Source organism: Malania oleifera, chromosome 8 (genome assembly GCF_029873635.1).
Source record: "Malania oleifera isolate guangnan ecotype guangnan chromosome 8, ASM2987363v1, whole genome shotgun sequence".
In the NCBI taxonomy this organism is placed as follows: domain Eukaryota; kingdom Viridiplantae; phylum Streptophyta; class Magnoliopsida; order Santalales; family Ximeniaceae; genus Malania; species Malania oleifera.
In genome coordinates, this window is record NC_080424.1 from 92,096,477 (window position 1) to 92,115,680 (window position 19,204).

The 19,204-nt window shown below is 31.6% G+C and overlaps 1 protein-coding gene across 1 annotated transcript; it reads right to left on the bottom strand.

Moving 5' to 3' along the window:
- Window positions 1–237: 237 nt before the first annotated feature.
- LOC131161772 (cytochrome P450 CYP82D47-like) lies at window positions 238–4,618 on the bottom strand. Its single transcript, XM_058117735.1, has 2 exons — window positions 3,544–4,618; window positions 238–1,043 (listed from the first exon to the last, which is right to left on the bottom strand). Exons 1-2 carry the CDS (start codon window positions 4,540–4,542, stop codon window positions 420–422), a joined length of 1,623 nt encoding a protein of 540 aa, XP_057973718.1. The 5' UTR covers window positions 4,543–4,618; the 3' UTR covers window positions 238–419.
- Between the last annotated feature and the right edge of the window lie 14,586 nt (window positions 4,619–19,204).

Consider the following 19,204-nt stretch of genomic DNA (forward strand, 5'->3'; position numbering starts at 1 on the left):
GTGTGTGTGTCGAGGGACTACTTGTGAAAAGCGTTAGGAAATTGGATCATCAAATAATTGGTCTAATAGAACTTTGGAAAAACAAAAGTAAACAGAAAAAGGAGTTTGCACGTATTATAAACTTTTAACTCAGTTCACTTGCAATCATTTTTCTTAATTTTCTTACTTCTATATCATTACATCAACATTATTTTTTTTTTATTCAACAAAAAATTTAAATCGTATCGGGAACATTAATTTGGAATGTTCAATTTGAATTTATGAAAAATTTATAAAAGTTAAATATAATTTCATGTTACACTTTATTTAAATTGACCCAAATCAAAATTATGTCAAAGCTAAAATATTAAACACTAAGCAAGCGATTGGAAACCTAAAATCTTCTCACAAACTCTTATCACACCAACTGGCAAATTACTTTACACATATAGGTGAGAAGGCAGGCGAGGTGAAAGGAGGACTTCCAGTGGCGTTACCTTAGCTATGGTTTGCCCAAAACGCTCCCCCATGTCAACTGGGCCACCGTCTGGAGTCGCAATCTCAAACCCATGTAGCAAATTGGCTAGTGTAAAATGCATAACCTGAAGAGCAAAAGAAACTCCAGGGCACATTCTTCTGCCGCTGCCGAACGGGATCAACTCAAAATGCTGCCCCTTCAAATCCACATCCTTGTGGGTTGTCAAAAATCTCTCCGGTCGAAACTCGTCTGGATTGGGCCACACTTGCGGGTCTCGGTGAACCTTCCACAGGTTCACCACCAGGCGTGTGCCGACAGGGACGTGGTGGTCACCGACAGTGCAATCTTCTATGGATTCGTGAGGTGCTCCTAGAGGCGCGGCGGGGTAAAGGCGCAGAGTCTCCTTGATGATGGCTTGGATGTATACCAAGTGTTTGATATGAGTTCCCTGTAGTTGTTGCTGTCTCCCAACCTGGGCGTCCAATTCTTGTTGGGCTTTCTTTAGAGTGTGGGGATTGTTGAGGAGCAAGCAGAGAGCCCATTCTAGCGTCACAGTTGAGGTGTCGGAACCCCCCAATACGAGAGCCTGTGGTCAATTATGTATACCATAGACAAGACACTTGTAGTATTAGGTAATGGAATCAACTCTTAATATTGGAATCATAACAGTAATGCTTAATCTTATTCAAATGATTCCTCCTCTTACGTACCTTTTCATTTTGATTCCAAACTTTCACTATAAAATCAAAATAATATTTTATAACAAAATATAATACTTTTAAAATATATACAAGAAAATAATAAAATACTATTTTATAACATAATATAATGCTATGGGTTTTATTATTTTATTCTTTTAAATTAAATAATAAATTATGTTACATTGTCATAACATATGATATTTTTATTAATTAATTACATATTAAAATATAATACTTATAAAATATAATATTAATAATGTTATTAAAAGATAATAATAATAATAATAATAATAATAATAATAATAATAATAATAATAATAATATGTAAAGTATAATCAAGTAAATGATTATCAAATTTATTTTATTGTAACAAATTATTTATTATATAGTAATAAAATAATATTATATAATAATTATATTTATAATATTATTATTACACACTAACTAGACTCATTTATGATTCCTATGTTTATATATACAAACTATTCTAATGTAATTTCGATTTCGATTTTGTTGTCGAACCAAACATGAAAGAGAAATATGACATTCCGTTTACAATTAAGTGAATTTTGATTTTGATTTTGATTCTGATTCCAGTTGTGAACCAAACCTTACCTTGGTGAGATGGGTTCTATTATGGGAATCGGCATATATACATATTTAATCCATATATATATATATATATATATATATATATATATATATATATATATATATATAGTGTCCTATGTTTTTAAGGTGAAACTTGAAATTCAAGGTTAGTTTGGTATCTCTATTAAAAATTTTGAAAATGAAAAATAAGAAAAAGAAATTAAAAAATTTGAAATCCAAAATCCAAAATTAGCAACCTATTTCATTAATATTTGTAAATTTAAAATAAATTATAATTATAATTAAAAATATTCATTTTTATCTATAAATCAAATAATATATTTTTAAAATATAACTAAATCATATAAGTGCAAAATAAAACAAATTTAAAAAACTCTAATAAAAATTAAAATGATTATAATTATTTTACTTAATTATTATATTCTAAAAGTGATAATTGAAAAGTAGTAAAAATATTTTTTATTAATTTTTATTATTTAATTTGTTTTTTGAAATCTATGTATATTTTTATTTTAAATTTATTTAAATTTGTATTATTATTTTATTTCAACTTTAATCAAAAGTGTGTACAAAATAAATGATTTAATTTTAAAAAAAATATTTTTGAATATTAAAATTTTTTGACACCATGGTGGTAAAACAACACTTAAAATCATAAAATTTGATTTTCATTTTTTTAATAAATAACTGAAAACCAACAATAAAAATAGAAAAATAAAAATAAAAATAAAAATAAAATGCATTTTTATAATTTATCTTTTCATTATTAAAAATGAAATTGAAAAACTAAAACTAACAATAATACTAAATTGGCCTTCATTTAATAGACTCTTTGGATTGAATATATAATTCATTCTTTTACAAAAAGTAAGCATGGATATGTAAGTAGGGCTTAATTTTTGTTCTCTAGGTCTTTTCAACCCCAAGTAACTATTAGAGTGATAGATTGCATTTTTAAAATCACTCAAAATTTTGATTTTATATATCATTAATATTTATTTTTTCAAAATTTTTAATCGTATTAAAACAAATTTTCATATAATAAACAAATATAACCGAAAATAAAATTTTTCTTTATTTTACTTTCCTTCCTTTTTTTTCCAAGTAAAATTCTTTATTGAAACAAAACCTTTCCATTTTCAATTTTTAGTTTTCCAAGGAATTATAAAAATTTTAATTTATTTTTAAAAATTTCAAAGTTCATACTAAAAAGGTAAGAAAAAAAAGATTTTGTTTAAATGTGTCAAATAATTTTTACTTTTATTTTTAGATTTTAAAGCAGCCACAAAAATAGACAGCTTGTTTTCTAATTTTCTAAATTTTATGTTTTAAAAGGAAGCATGGATTTTGAGATTTCAATTTAGATTTGTGGCTGGTAATATCAAGTCAATAAAATGAGTACTTTATTAGAACATCCAATCCCTAATAATTTGTGGTTTGACTGGAACTGGATGCTTACGTCATCCATTTTAGATGCGTAGTGCTCTTTCCCTTTGTAAATATCAATTGAACACCAAAAAAATTAGAAAGAATTTGATCTTTAAATGACGAAGAAATTTCAATTGAAAAGAAAAATCCATATGTACCAGGCATGTAGACTTGATGAAAACATCAGATCATAATCGGATGGACATCCATAAAATCTTGTTCTCCCGTCGGATTTTATAATCATGAAAATTGTCTTGTCGAAGAGACAATAAAATGTAATAAAGAAGAAGAAGAAGAAGAAGAAGGAGAAGAAGAAGAAGGAGTTGTATTGATTTGAGAATTTACCAGGCATGTAGATTTGTTGACAGTGTCGACACCGTAATCGGAAAGCCTCGAAACAGCGTCGTCGCGCTCGAGTACGGACAACATAACGCCCATAAAGTCGACGCCGTCTTCCGCCGAAACCGGCCTCTTCTCCTTGTGCTCCTCCAAACACTCCTCCATCACGCGATCCAATTCCAACGCGGTTCTTTTCATTTCCCTCTCGTATCCCCCCACATCCAACCACCTCAGAAATGGAACAGCGTCCCCCACCACGAACAACCCCATCAACCGGAAGAACTCCTCCAACGCCCTCCGAAACCGATGGTCGGCGGCGCTGCTATCTTCCAAACATCGCTCTCCTATCACAACCCTAAGAATCACCTTCAGATTTATATCCCCAAACCACTCGTTCATATCCACCAGCACCGCATTTGAACCACCGCCACCGCCACTGGCTCCGGACCATCTCCGATAGATATCGTTTACGGCCGCCTTCACTTGGGATTCAAAGACGTGCTTGAGGGTCTCGAGGCGGTGGCTGGAGAGGAGATGGGTCACGGCTATCTTGCGCACGTGGCGCCAGTAAGGGCCGTAAGGGGCGAACCCGAACATGGCGTAGTTGTAGGCCATGTGCTCTACGCCCACTGCTCTGCTGCGGCTGGCGAACACTTTGTCGTGAGTGGTCAGACACTCCCGGGCCATCGCCGGATTGCTCACGACCAGGGTCCGGTGCATGCCCAGCTTTATGGTGAAGATTGGGCCGTGCTTGTCGGCCATGTTCCCCAGCTTCCTGTGGGGGAGTTGGGATCCTCCGAGGAGATGGAGGTGGCCGATCACCGGCCACGCTCCGGCGGCTTCGGGGGCTGCTATTTTTTGGCCGACTGACTTCTTTCGGAAACTTGTAGAAATCCATAGCAGGGAATAGAGGAAGAGAAGAACAGCGAAGGCGGAAGCAGCGTAAGTGGCGGAGGAGGAAGGGAGAAGGAAAAACTCCATGCCTGTCTGCAGTTTTCCTTTCATTGGCGTCCGGAATGAAATGAATTACTTGGGGTTGTTAAGTTGCTGACTACTTGTTGCGAGAAGCAAACAGGTCCTCTGTTATAGCAACCACTTAGAGATAATATTAAATTAACAATGTTGACTGACGGATAAGTTTTGTTCCTGCATTAGAATTTTGGGCATCTCTTTGTTACTCTTTTTTTGGCTGTCATTTTATTCTCCTTAGGATTAGGGCGAGTAAAGGCGACCTAGCCAACATTTCTATTATTTTTTTCCTTTTTATTTTTGTTGCCTTTGAGTCCACGCTGGTAGTGAGTCGAGGGCCCAACAAAAGCCCACTTGCATGCAGTCCCCACACCCCGGCCCACCAAAAAAAAAAAAAGGCCTATAGTATCTTTTAAGCTTAGCCACCCTGAATCATGAAACGAGCACTCCCTATGGGCGTGTTTGTTTTTTGAGATTGGACTAGATTGAAAGCTTATAATAATTGCTCTATTTTGTGTTCAGGAACAAAATAATATTTGAAAGCATTTTTCATAACCTCAAATTAGATTTATTCAAATTTGGGAAAAAACTTAATATAATTTTATAATATTTTTTTTCTAAATTCATACAAATCCAAATTCAGTACTGTCAAATATAATTTTGTTCGCAAAGAGCACTAAATAATATATGGTTAAAATACATGTTAATAGAAGAAAATTTTAACTTATTTGTTCCATTTTTTCATATTTAAGATAATAATTTGACTTGTGCAATTCGCAAAAACAAAAATTATATATGATTGGTAGCCATGCATCTTATTAAGTTTAACCTATTGCAAGGGTTTAACCAATTTTAAACAAATTTACTTGTAAGAAATACCCATCTAGCTTATTAAGTTCTATACTACTTTATAATTATGTTATGAGTGTCAACAAACTCGGATTTAGGTTAAATGCTCATTATTTGTAATAGACAGGTGCACCTAATTATAATTTTTATATATATAGTGAAAGTGGAGTATTGTTGCTAATTATTCAACATATCAATTAATCATAAGGAAATCAATCATAATAATGCAATAGTGCTCCACCTAATGTTGGGTAAGTACCTATCTTTCTAGGCGATCTTTGTTATTAAAAATTATAAGGCATTCGACTATATATTTATCAACTCAGAATGATCAACTCAGGCACACATTATAATCTAAGAGAGCCAAAAATAGATCGAGTACCCATTCCACAGAAGTTCGTGTATGAATCACGCTCTTAATTATATTATAGAAAGGCACCTTTAGCACCGAGGTACGTAAAAGCACCCCTTCAATGCGGGATTCAAGCATTTTAGGTCGCATAAATTTATTTCTTAACCTACTAACACCCCCAGCGAGCATAGAAACCACAAGAAAAATAGGTTTGTGAAAACGAAAAAATATTTTGTTAGTAAGCAAAATATGAGTTTTTTCCCGTTTTATCCTTTTTTTTAATATATTTTAAATAATACCTTTTATGGGAAAATATTTCCCGGAATAACGCTGACGTAATCCCTCTACTTGGAATAGCGAGATTTAAACAAATCTTGCTACTTCAAGTAGAGAGATTTAAGCAAATCTCGCTACTTGAAGTCGCAAGATTTGCCACGTGTCATTAAAAAAAAAATTATTTAATGTATTTTTAAAAAAATGATAAATCAGAAAATGAATTCTTTTAATATATATATTTTTTGAAAATGATAAATCAAGAAATAAATTTTTTTACATAATAAATTTAGCATTTATTATTAGTTTTGAGTAATTAGCATTTATAAATTGGGAACATTTTGGGAAACTTTCTATACTCGTCCTGGGATTGGAAAATTTATATATATATATATATAATAATTATTTGAAACTAGCTGTTGACTGCGAGTAAGGCAATATTAATGACAATCCAAAATAAATATTATTTTAAGAAAACACTTGCATCTCTCTCCTTTTTATATTTATTATTTTAAGAAATAAGAATAAAAAGTTATGAAGATTTATTCAAATTTTAAAATACAAAATCATTTATAAAATTATTATATACTCTCTCTCTCTCTCTCTCTCTCTCTCTCTCTATATATATATATATATATATATATTACACTATTTTAAAATTTTCTAAAATATCCATATAATTATCTGTAATTCTTACCTTGTATGCATTGCTTTGGTTCTTTAATATTTTAAAAATATTAAAAGAATTTATTTCTTGATTTATTATACAGAATAATTTATTTCTCGATTTATCATTTTTTAAAAAATATATATTAAAAGAATTTATTGCATAATAAATTGAAAATTTGAACTTTATTTAAATTACCAATTTTAATTGTACCTAAAATTAATATATATATATATATATATATATATATATATATATATATATATGACACAACAAAAAAAATTACTTTAATATTTATTCAATATAAGATTTTTTATCAATATCAATATCAATTAAAAAAATACTTATTATTAACACTGCAAAGCTACGAGCAGTAATTTCAATATTTGTTCAATACCAGATTTTTTTTGTGATAAACCGCTTCTTGACTATACAAAAATGACTATAAAAAAATAAAAATGATACCATAGTTTAAATTCTAATTATTGAGATTAATTAGGCGGTTTAGCGTTACTTGAGATGTTCCAAAAGACCCATACATATTAAAATTATGAGTAATAAAAAATAAAAAAAATAAAAAAAACTAGGGGATATTTAATTCAATTAAATTATCAATTTTTGGGATTTTTTTTTAAAAAAATTAAAGAATTAAAGCAATGCATACAAGGTAAGAACTACAAATAATTATACGGATATTTTAGAAAATTTTAAAATAGTGCAATATATATATATATATAGTATATAATAATTTTATAAATGATTTTGTATTTTAAAATTTGAATAAATCTTCATAATTTTTTATTATTATTTCTTAAAATAATAAATATAAAAAGGGGAGAGACGCAAGTATTTTTTTAAAATAAAATTTATTTTGGATCATCATAAATACTACCTTTGCCTGTGGTTAACGGCTAGTTTCAAATAATTATTATATATATAAATTTTCCAATCGCAGAACGGGTATAGAAAGTTTTCCAAAACGTTCCCGATTTATAAATGCTAATTACTCAAAACTAATAATAAATGCTAAATTTATTATGTAGAAAATTTATTTCTCAATTTATCATTTTTTAAAAAAATATATATTAAATAATATATATATATATATATATATTTGGAATGATAGGTGACAAATCTTGTTACTTCAAGCAGTGAGATTATATCAGGGTTATTTTGAAAAATATTTTTTTCGAAAATGTATTATTTAATATATTAAAAAATAAAATAAAACGGAAAAAAACTCAGCAAAATATAGTTGAGAAGTTCTGACTGCCAAAAAAAATATTATCACCCCGCCTCCCATCAGTCTAACCTACTTCAAGTGTGTAAAGTGAATGCACACACGAGTATTATTCCTTGTCAAACTCCCAACAAAAAAGTTTGCTGGACGTTCAAAACTTGGTGTCGTCACAATATCTCAATTCTAATATCTATATTCCCAATGTTGCCTTCCCCAGCTATAGATAGCATTGGATCCTCAATCGAAGGTTAATTCTTGATGTAAGCATTCCTGGCCCATTCCCTATTCCCTTTCTTATTGGTGGTGTAAGCTGTTTGATTACTTTTTTCCTATGGGCTTGAATCCCAGCTGAGAGGAGACGGAAGATTTAAAAATCCCAAATCAATTTTATTTTTCTAGGCATGACGACAACGGCGATAACATGCTCGTTTAATGAATATGTCAAAAATGGAGACCAAGCCCTAGAACCCAATGTCCTTATTTCTCTTTTTATAATGATTACGAGTTATAATGAGCCATATTGCCTTCTCACCAATAATAAAAGTTATTAGAATATACATTTTTTATTATTTTAATTACGAAATATTATTATTAATATCATTTTAAGACACAAATTTATTGATGAAGCCCATTTCCAAATGACTCCATACGCAATTTTGAAATTAAAACTGTTTTAACTTGAAGGATATTTCTTTCCCATGAACTAAATTTAAGATAAAAAAATCATGGGTACCAAATTGAATGACATGAAATCTTGTGATTAGACAGAACCGGGTCATCCTATACTAATAAATTTATATTATAGAAAGGCACCTTTAGCACCGAGGTACGTAAAAGCACCCCTTCAATGCGGGATTCAAGCATTTCAGGTCGCACAAATTTATTTCTTAACCTACTAACACCTCGGCGAGCATAGAAACCACAAGAAAAAAAGGTTTGTGAAAATGAAAAAATATTTTGTTAATAAGCAAAATATAATTGAGAAGTTCGACTGCCAAAAAAATATTATCACCCCACCTCCCATCAGTCTAGAGATCATTGACCTATGATCTGGAGCCTCTCATCACGCTCCTACCACAGTGACCACCAGGTCTAGAACCTCCGCCGCCACCATCCACCGTGCTCCCTCCACCCCCTACCATCATGCTACCACCACAATCTTTATCACACCTCTGCCACAGCCTTTGCCATGAACTTGAAGCTTCAAATTTGAAGCTAAAACCCATGTAATAAGTTTTCTGTTTTATTTTTCTGTTATATTAGTTTGTATTTAGGGTCAGCAGAATTACAATTTTGTCCCTAGATGTTTGTATATATACCCAACTGTACGAATGAAACTTATTTTTTCATTTCTTGATATGGTATCACAGCGAAAGTGTGGCGGGAGTCTACACGCTTTTTGATTCTTCTTTGATTCTCCATTTTCCCTTTTTCTCTTTTTCATTATGGCAGAAAATTCTTCTGTTTGTGAAAATCTATTTTCTCTTTAATATTTTATTTAAAGACCTTTCATATTACCTTAATAAATATGATTATAATTTCATTTGAGGAAATTAATGTCTTACATTTCAATAAATACTATAACACACTTGTAATATTTGGTAATGGAATCAACTCTAAATAATGGAATCAGAATTGTAATGCTTAATCTTATTCAGATTATTCCTTCTCTTACGTACCTTTTCATTTTGATTCAAAACTTTTACAGTAAAATCAAAATAATATTTTATAACAAAATATAATACTTTTAAAATATATACAAGAAAATAATAAAATACTATTGTATAACATAAAATAATGCTACGGGTTTTATTATTTTATTCTTTTATAACATATATACATATTCAATTCATATATATAGTTTCTTATGTTTTTAAGGTGAAACTTGAACCTTGAGGGTTAGTTTGGTATCTCTATTAAAATTTATGAAAATGAAAAATAAGAAAAAGAAATTAAAAAATTTGAAATCCAAAATCCAAAATTAGCATCCTATTTCATTAATATTTGTAAATTTAAAATAAATTAAAATTTTAATTAAAAATATTCATTTTTATCTATAAATCAAATAATATATTTTTAAAATATAACTAAATCATATAAGTGCAAAATAAAAAAAATTTAAAAAACTCTAATAAAAATTAAAATGATTATAATTATTTTACTTAATTGTTATATTCTAAAAGTGATAATTGAAAGGTAGTAAAAATATTTTTTATTAATTTTTATTATTTAATTTGTTTTTTGAAATCTATGGATATTTTTATTTTAAATTTATTTAAATTCGTATTATTATTTTATTTCAATTTTAATCAAAAGTGTGTACAAAATAAATGATTTAATTTAAAAAAAATATTTTTGAATATTAAAATTTTTTGACAGCATGTTGGTAAAACAACTTAAAATCATAAAATTTGATTTTCATTTTTTTAATAAATAACTGAAAACCAACAATAAAAAAAGAAAATTAGAAATATAAACAAATGCATTTTTATAATTTATCTTTTCATTATTCAAAAATGAAATTGAAAAACTAAAACTAACAATAATATTATATTGACCCTCATTTAATAGACTCTTTGGATTGAATATATAATTCATTCTTTTACAAAAAGTAAGCATGGAGGTGTAAATCGGGCTTAATTTTTGTTCTTTAAGTCTTTTCGACTTCAAGTAAATATTAGAATTAAATATAGGTAATTGTGATCATAGTTCTTAGAGTGTCTTCAAAGTGATAGACTGCATTTTTAAAATCACTCAAAACCAGTTAAAATCCTAAAATATGGTTGGTTAGCTTAGTGATATGATTAGGTCACTTGTCAATTATCTATATGGATGACTGATCCGGTGTAGCCATTAGGTTGATCGGTGATCTAATCGCTGATCAAATTGATGATATCAATTATCTGGTGCACTATGTAATATATATACTTATATATATAATGATATTTTTTTACAAAAAAAAATTACACCATTTACATATATAAATATTATAATTATATTAATTGTAATCTCACACATTAGTTTATTGAAAGTCAAAAAATAGTGATTAAGGACTATCTTAATTAAATTTTGAATTACTATTCTTATTTTAAAAAATATTCTTTATAATTTATTATTTCATTTTTTTTTCAAAAAATATTAGCTGGAGTTATTTGTTGTTAGCTATTTATTAATTTATTTGTTTTTTTTTTTAAATTATTCAAAGAAGATAGGATTTATTACTTTGGGAAACTAAACTTGAATACAATATATAAAATATGCTCCATCATTTAGTATAGCCAACAGATTAGTACATGGTTAGACATATGCTCTCTTTACCATACATCATGGATTTAAGTCAAGCCCCCTTCACTTTCTATAAACATCTTTTTTTCTTTTTACTGTAAAGGATCAGGTTGACCAACCTTCAATTCTAGTTCAGATCGGTTGTGGCCGGTTTGAATCGGTTTGATTGAATCAATTCCGGTTAAACTCATTTCTAGTTCTGGTGAGCTGACCGGACGAGGCTGGTGATCCATTCTAGTTGAATTGAATCAAGCCAATCGGTTAGGTCCAAGTCTTCAAACTATTAGATACGATGGATGCGGAATACATTTTTATTTAATTTTAAAATAAAATAATAACATTCTTTTTATATTTTGATATATATATGGTATCTAACCCATTTCTGTTGATTGTTGTCGTTGGACATATAAATGAGGACAAAAGATACTTATTAATTGCTCTGAGGTTTGGAAAAAAGACATAGATTTTCACTACAATTTCAAAAATTTCAGGAACCTTCCATGAGGTTTCAAAAATTTTAAATATCTTTTCTTAAATTTGTCAAAAATACATAAACATATCCTTTTATTTTGTAAAAAGACAAGTCTTTTAAGGAAAAGTTTGTATCTTTTTATCAAACCTCAAGAAAACTTTGTGATATATTAAAATCTCAAAGGAGGTTAATGAAATTTTGGAACCTTAGGGAGAAGTCTTTATCTTTTTTCCAAATCTTAGAAGATGTCAGTATCTTTTGACCTATAAATAACTAATAGTTAATGATTTAGTTGAATTTTGTAATTTGTAACACAAAAATTATTGATTTCGAAGTGATTTAAAAAAATTATCTTTCCAGTTAAATTAATTCATTTATAAGATTTATCTTTAATATGCCCTAAATATATCAACTTATAAAAGGAAGTCAAAACCCAGCAACCACTACCCAAGTCAAATGTCTTGGCAAGAGCAATTAGCTCTAATTTATTAATGAATGGAGAGATCTACGCTGGAGCTTTAAACCTCCTGAGCGATTCACACCCCCGCATCATAATGGTGGATCACCCCAAGGGTCAAATCTCGCCACTATAAAGAGGGATAAAGCGAACAAGCAAAGGTAACTAACTCTTAACTCAATTTTACTATTGCATTCAACCTCTTCGAAGCAGTCCCTTACTTAGGCATCAGAGTGATCCCCCGGAGTACACCCCGAGTCCTCCAACCTTGCTTTTTTTTTTTTTTTCATCCTTTTCAGGTCATCGGAAGTCGGAGAGTAACGTCGCAAGTCATCACCATTTTTATCCTGCAACAATCTTTGTTAAAATAAGTTTAACGATTTTTTATTTGTAGTAACTACTATAGTTTTAAGTTGACACCATAATAATCTATGAACGTGAGTTTTTAAAAACTTAATCTCAGAGGCAAAAAAATTGCTCTCACTCTACTATATATTAAATGTATGGGCAGGAAATATTTTTTAAAATATTTTCTTCCTTCTTGTTTTTAAAACAATAGGGTTGAAGTTATTATTTATTTATAAAATTTGTAATGGAAAAATGAAAGAAATTAAGTAAAATAATTTTGTTGCAGCTAAAAATTGAACGACCTTCATGATCCCTGATCACGACTGTTGCGGGATAAAATCGGTGATGATCGATAAGACTGCTCTCAGATCTCCGATGACCTGAAAAGGATAGAAACCAAAAGGCTTGGAGGACCCGGGGTGTACTCCGGGGGATCACTCCGATGCATAAGTAAGGGGAATGCTCTAGAGAGGCTGAATTCAATAGTAGAATGGGTTGTATGACTTACCTTGGCCTCTTCCCCGCATCTCTTCTTATAGGGGCTGGAGGTGACCCTTGGGTTGATCCGTCTTTATTGCGCGGGGACGTGAATTGCTCCTGAGTCATAAATTGTCCGCGCTCATCACTCGACTATTTAAGCCATTAGCGTGGATCTTTCCTCCTTTTTATTGGCTTGGAGTTGATTGCTCTCATCAGAAGGTTTGACTTGGGGGGGGGGGTGAGCTAGGTGTTGACTCACTCTTATTGGCTGGTTTATTTTGGGCATATCAATTGTCCCCCGCACAGTTTTAAATTTCTGGATGGAATTTTGAAAAGTTTCTGTGTCCCGCATTTTCTCTCTTATCTTTAGAATGCATATATGTATATAATATGCTCCTCTCTCTCTTTTTTTTTGGCCGAATTGTTGCTCTGAGCCGAGCTGCTACATGGAGCAAATTCATCGAGCTGCTTCATGGAGCAAATTTGCTGAGTAGGCTTTTGCTGAGCAGCTTCTGCTAAGCTACTACATGGAGCAAATTTACCGAGCCGGCTCTTGCCGAGCTGCTTCATGGGCAATTTTGTCGAGCAACTCTTGCCAAGCTATTTCATGGAGCACTTTTGCCGAGCAGGTTTTGCTAAACTGTTACATGGAGCAAATTTTCTAAGCAGGCTCTTGCCTAGCTGCTCTCGCCGAGCCGCTTCGTGGGCAATTTTGCCGAGCTATTTCATAGAGCACTTTTGCCAAGCAGGTTCTGCTGAGCTGCAACATGGAACAAATTTTTTGAGTAGGCTCTTGCTGAGCTGCCCTCGCTGAGCCGCTTCATGGACAATTTTGCCAAGCAGCTTTTGCCGAGATGCTTCATGGGCGATTTTGATGAGCTGCTTCTTGGAGCACTTTTGCCAAGCAGGTTTTTCTGAGCTACTACATGGAGAACTTTTGCTGAGTAGCTCTTGCCGAGCTGCTTCATGGGTGATTTTGTTGAACTGATTCATGGAGCACTTTCGCCGAGCTGCTCCTTGGAGCTCTTTTGCACAATTGTAGCAACTACAATCGGCAAAACCCCAAATAGTAAAATCAAGCTCCTTAGTGACATTTCGTCGAGCACCTGGAGCCCAATCAGCTGAACAATCCATACTATAATCAAAACAAACAGTAACAAAATCATCGTCGTCAATGGTAGACATCTTACAGATCTCAATCTCAAACTTCAATCTACCACTGCACTCACAACCCCATGTCCAAAAAATCCAATATGGGACTCACAGATCAACTGGGATACAATTGAATAATCTGAGTTTATGGACCCCATAGATGACACAGACAACAAGAAAATAGTCAAACTTCATCGCTATAAATGGGGATTCAGAGAAGAGACTAAGGCATCTCATTTTAAACTCTACTTTACTGTTGTATAAAAAACCTCTCAAGCCAATCCCTGACTTAGGCATCAGAGAGATCTCCTAGAGTACACCCCGGGTCCTCCAAGCCTTACTTATTTATCTCTTTTCAGGTGGTCGTGATCAAGGATCGTGAAGGTCATTCAATTTTCGGATGCAACAACGACCACTTGAAAAAAGATAAATAAGTAAGGTTTGGAGGACCTGGGGTGTACTATGAGGGATCTCTCCGATGCCTAAGTAAGGGATTGGCTTGAGAGTTTTTTTAATACAATAGTAAAATAGAGTTTAAAATGAGATACCTTATTCTTTTCTCTGAATCCCTATTTATAGTGATGGAGTTTGACCCAAGGGTGATATGTCATTTATTGGAGAATTATAGTGCGAGCGTGAATCGCTTCGGTTATTATAGCGTTGGGGTAGATTACTCTGGTCATCATGACACTGATGTCAATTGCTCTGGTTGAGTAGTTGACTTGGGTGGTAACTGCCCTCATCAATGTTGGGTTTTAGTCTCCTTTAAACTTATGGTAGGTGAAATTTAAATTTTAAAATAATTTTTAGCTTTTTCATTGTTTCCACAATCTTAGTGGTAATATAACACTTGTCAGTATTGATGATTTACGACTTAAAGACGGTTAAAACTACAACAATATATTTTCCTTTTGTCTTAATAAATTATTATATTTTATTAATAACTATGAAATAAATATGTGGCAAAATATTATTGTATTAATTAAAAATAGGTTCACTTTAAAAACCAAAACTATTTCACGAGATCATATTTAATTTGAATTTAACATAAATAATTTCACCTTTTATTTTTTAAGAGGTAATTAAATATAAGAATATATTTAAAAAATTAGACGAACGCGCAAGTAGCTTGGACAATTGGGGTTAAAACTTACAAAGAGCTAACAAAGAAACATGAGAAACAAAGAAATAGGGGATCCAAATAAAAAAATAAAAAATACATCAAATCTTTGAACAAAATTTTGATTCTACACATAATTAATATTTGGTTTTTTTATTTTTTTAATCATATTAAAATAATTTTTTATTTTCAATAAAATTGAATATAGAAGGAAAATACAATTAAAAATAAGTTTTCTCTTCTTTTTCCTTTCCTTTCCTCTAGTAATTTTTTTTATCCAAACGGACCCAAAAAATAATGTGCTTTTGGAATACCATTTTTCTTAACTATCATATTTCTACATCCCTCAATTTACATTGTAAGGAAAAGAAAATTAAATACTTTTTTTCTCTCTTCTTCTACGATTTCTGTGAATTCTGTGATTTTATCCCTTGTATTTAGAAATCCCCAAATTCTCACTCTAAAGTCTGAATACTAATTGTTTGAAAAAATAAAGAGGAAAAGTGTGTGTATGAGATAAAAATACGATTATGACGATAAAATGTACATAAATATATCTATATTTTAAGGGTGGAAGAGTTATAGAAGTATAGGTCACTTCCCCGTTAAACAAATTAAGGTTATATATATAGGGCTACTCTTGTGGAGCATTATCGAATTGGCTCATAAAAGTAATAGGTCTAATCAAACTTTGGAAAAACCAAAACAAACATAAAAAAAAATTTGTATCATTACATAAAAAAAAATTTCCTTCTTTTTTTGGTTCAAATAAAAATATAAATCAAATTAGGAGCATGAATTTGGAATGTTCAATTTGAGTTTATGAAGAATTTATAAAAGTTAAATATAATATTAAAGTAACAATATTTTAGGAATGATTTGAGTTTCAATTACAATTCTAAGTTTGAATTGAAATTGGTATAAATAGGTGCGCGATTTATCTTATCAGGATATCTCTCAATCAATTCAATACATATAATATAAATTATAATAGCCTAAGACTAGGACAGCCCAACTGCCTTGAATTCCCTTATCTTTTCATCTCTGTCTCCTCCTATCTTTAACCAATACAAGGAAATATCTGTTGAAAAGTTAAAGAACAATAAATAATAATTTAACAAAACATTTAATTAAAGAGAAGAAGAGAGAGAGAGAGAGAGAGAGAGCAAAGGAAATGGTTGTGTGTTGAGCTGGAGAGGAGAGGCTCGGGTCTCCCAAAATCCTAGCTGCAGTGTAGCTCCCAAGACCTCCAATAATCCCCCACACGCAACCTTTTTTTTTCCCAAGAAACCCTACCTTCAATACCCCCTTTTCTCCCTTCCTTTTTCCCCTCTTTGATGCCCTTGCCAACATGGCCTTTCACGCCTCACTTTAGCGCACCACTCCTAACACACAAGCAGCGCCTCACTCTTCCTCAATAATAAGGGTTGTCCCAAAGCTTGCATGGCCGGGTCACATCAAGGACTCGACCCTACTCAATTTTTTTCTTTTATTATTTCCTTTGGGCTCCCTTCAAGCACATACTACCAGCAAACTCTTTTCTTTCAAATTGCTCCAACCCAGCAAGCCCACACTTTTTGACTTTTGTTTGCAATATATATCATTTTTTGACTTTTGTTTACTTTTGCATCAAATAGCCCACATTGCACAATATATATATATATATATATATATATATATATATATATGTTCACGTATATTTTTTTCTTCTTGATTTTTCCTTAAATATCCAAGGGAATCTTAGGCGCGTAAATTCTCAATCGATGTGCACGGATTGCATGGCTTATGTTATAGGCATGGTTCGGCCATAATTTCCAATAAATATCCTGCAATAATAAAAAAAATGAATATCCGTATATTTACGAAAAAAGTAGGGTAATTATTCCAAACGAGCTCAATGTTGAAATATCAAGCATAACTAGGCATTTAATTGGAGTTATGATCTTTAATTAATAATTTTAAGTGCCTAATTACGCACTTTTGATGTGTAATCACACCCCCTAACTAAAGTTTTGTTAGTCTCTAACAAATAACGTGAATGCATTCAAACCAAGGGAGTAGCAACTAAAATTCCAATACTTATGAAAAATACATGCCATGAAAAATATGCTCAATGAGTTTAGGAATACAAGACACAGATTAACCCAAGTTAGGTTTCAACTAAATGATTTATACATAATTTAGTAAAATAGACAAGATAATGGAGTGTAACAAAGCTTATGTGTACAAGAGAGGATCAAAATTCCAAGGTTGACCACCAGCAAACATTAACGGTTTCAAACACGTCAATTAATCTGAGACAATCGCATGGTCTTACTCTAATTCAAAACCATTATATTGGTGATTTTCACACTATTACACTTTAAAAGGCACCCACTTTCTTGATTAGTTAGACCCTGGTAGTAGGTCATGCTACTACAAGGTACCCACTTTTTGTTTAGTTAGGACTCCGGTAATAGGTAGCCCTTTTCAATACACAATTGCTCCCCTTTTTTTATTCTTTTTTTTTTCTTCTTTTTGCAACTGATCCCTGGCTTGTTTCTTATTTTAATTTGCTTTAAACTTTTTCTTTTTTTTCTTTAAGCCAATAGGATATGGTTCATTAGAGTCTCAAATAATTGAAGTGTATATTAACTAGAAATGATATAAGGTAGTCTTTCTAAGTCTTCTAACCTGTGCAGTGTGTGTAGCAAGACTTTTCACATCCTTCTATTGGTTACAAATAAATGAAATGGATAAAATTCTCTTTTGATTCAAACTTTGATTGCACTACATCCTACATGTTCCATATCCTCAAAAAGAAAGGAAAAAAAATTTGGGCATGTAACGTTCACAAATAAGGAATTCAGCATGCTCAGAGCTCAATAACAGTATTTCCCAAAAGTGGACCTAGCTAACATGCAAACATCACATGCAATTTTTACATTGAAATTCTATCACATGGAAGCACACAATTGCACTTGCAAATTCTCTCCCCCTAACTAAAATGAGACATTGTCCTCAATGTGAAAGCATAGGGGAGATAGAAAAGATATGCATGGGGGAAACAAACCAACCGAAAGAAAACAAAACAATAGAGAGTCACAACCAACAAACACAGTTGAAAAGGAAAAGAAAAATGCAAATAAGAACAAATAAAACGAAAAGAAAAAGAAAAAGAAAAGCAGTAAAATAGAAAGGTCAGAGGACTCCCCTGGGGTCTTGTAGAAGCAAGACCTCCTCATGTGGATCGAATGGATTCATGAAAGGTTTGAGACATTGGCTATTGATTGTGAAGCGATTGCCACTCCTTGGATCTACAATCTCTATCATGCCATGAGAATAAACTTTTTCAATGATGTATGGGCCCCATTGGGACTTTAGTTTCCCAGGAAACAGATGCAATCTGGAGTCATAGAGAAGCACTCACTAAGTAGGGAAAAGTTGTTTGTCTTTGATTTTTCTATCATGCAGCAACTTCATCTGCTCCTTTGCTAAATGGGCATTGTCATAAGCTTCCCTCCTAGATTCTTCAAACTCACATACCTGTAATTTTCATAAACCTTTGGCATCTTCAAGTAAAAATTTAATCTGTTTTATAGCCCATAAAGCACGATGCTGAATCTCAACAGGTAAACAACATGTCTTACCGTAAACTAACTTGTAGGGAGACATCCCTAAGTTTGTCTTGAAAGTAGTTCGGTAGGCCCAGAGTGCATCAACAAGTTTTTTCTGCCCAATCTTTTCGATTAGGACGCACCGTTTTCTCAAGTATGATTTTGCTCTCTCTATTGGCCAACTCAACTTGACCATTAGTCTGAGGGTGGTATGGAGCAGAGACCTTATGGGTCACTCCATACTTTTGCATGAGTTTTTCAAAAGTTCTGTTACAAAAGTGTAACCCTCCATCACTAATGATCGCCTTGTGCATGCCAAAATGTGCAAATAACTCCTTGAGAAAATGGATGACAACCCTGTGGTCATTTGTTCTACAAGGTATAGCTTCTGCCCATTTTGAAACATA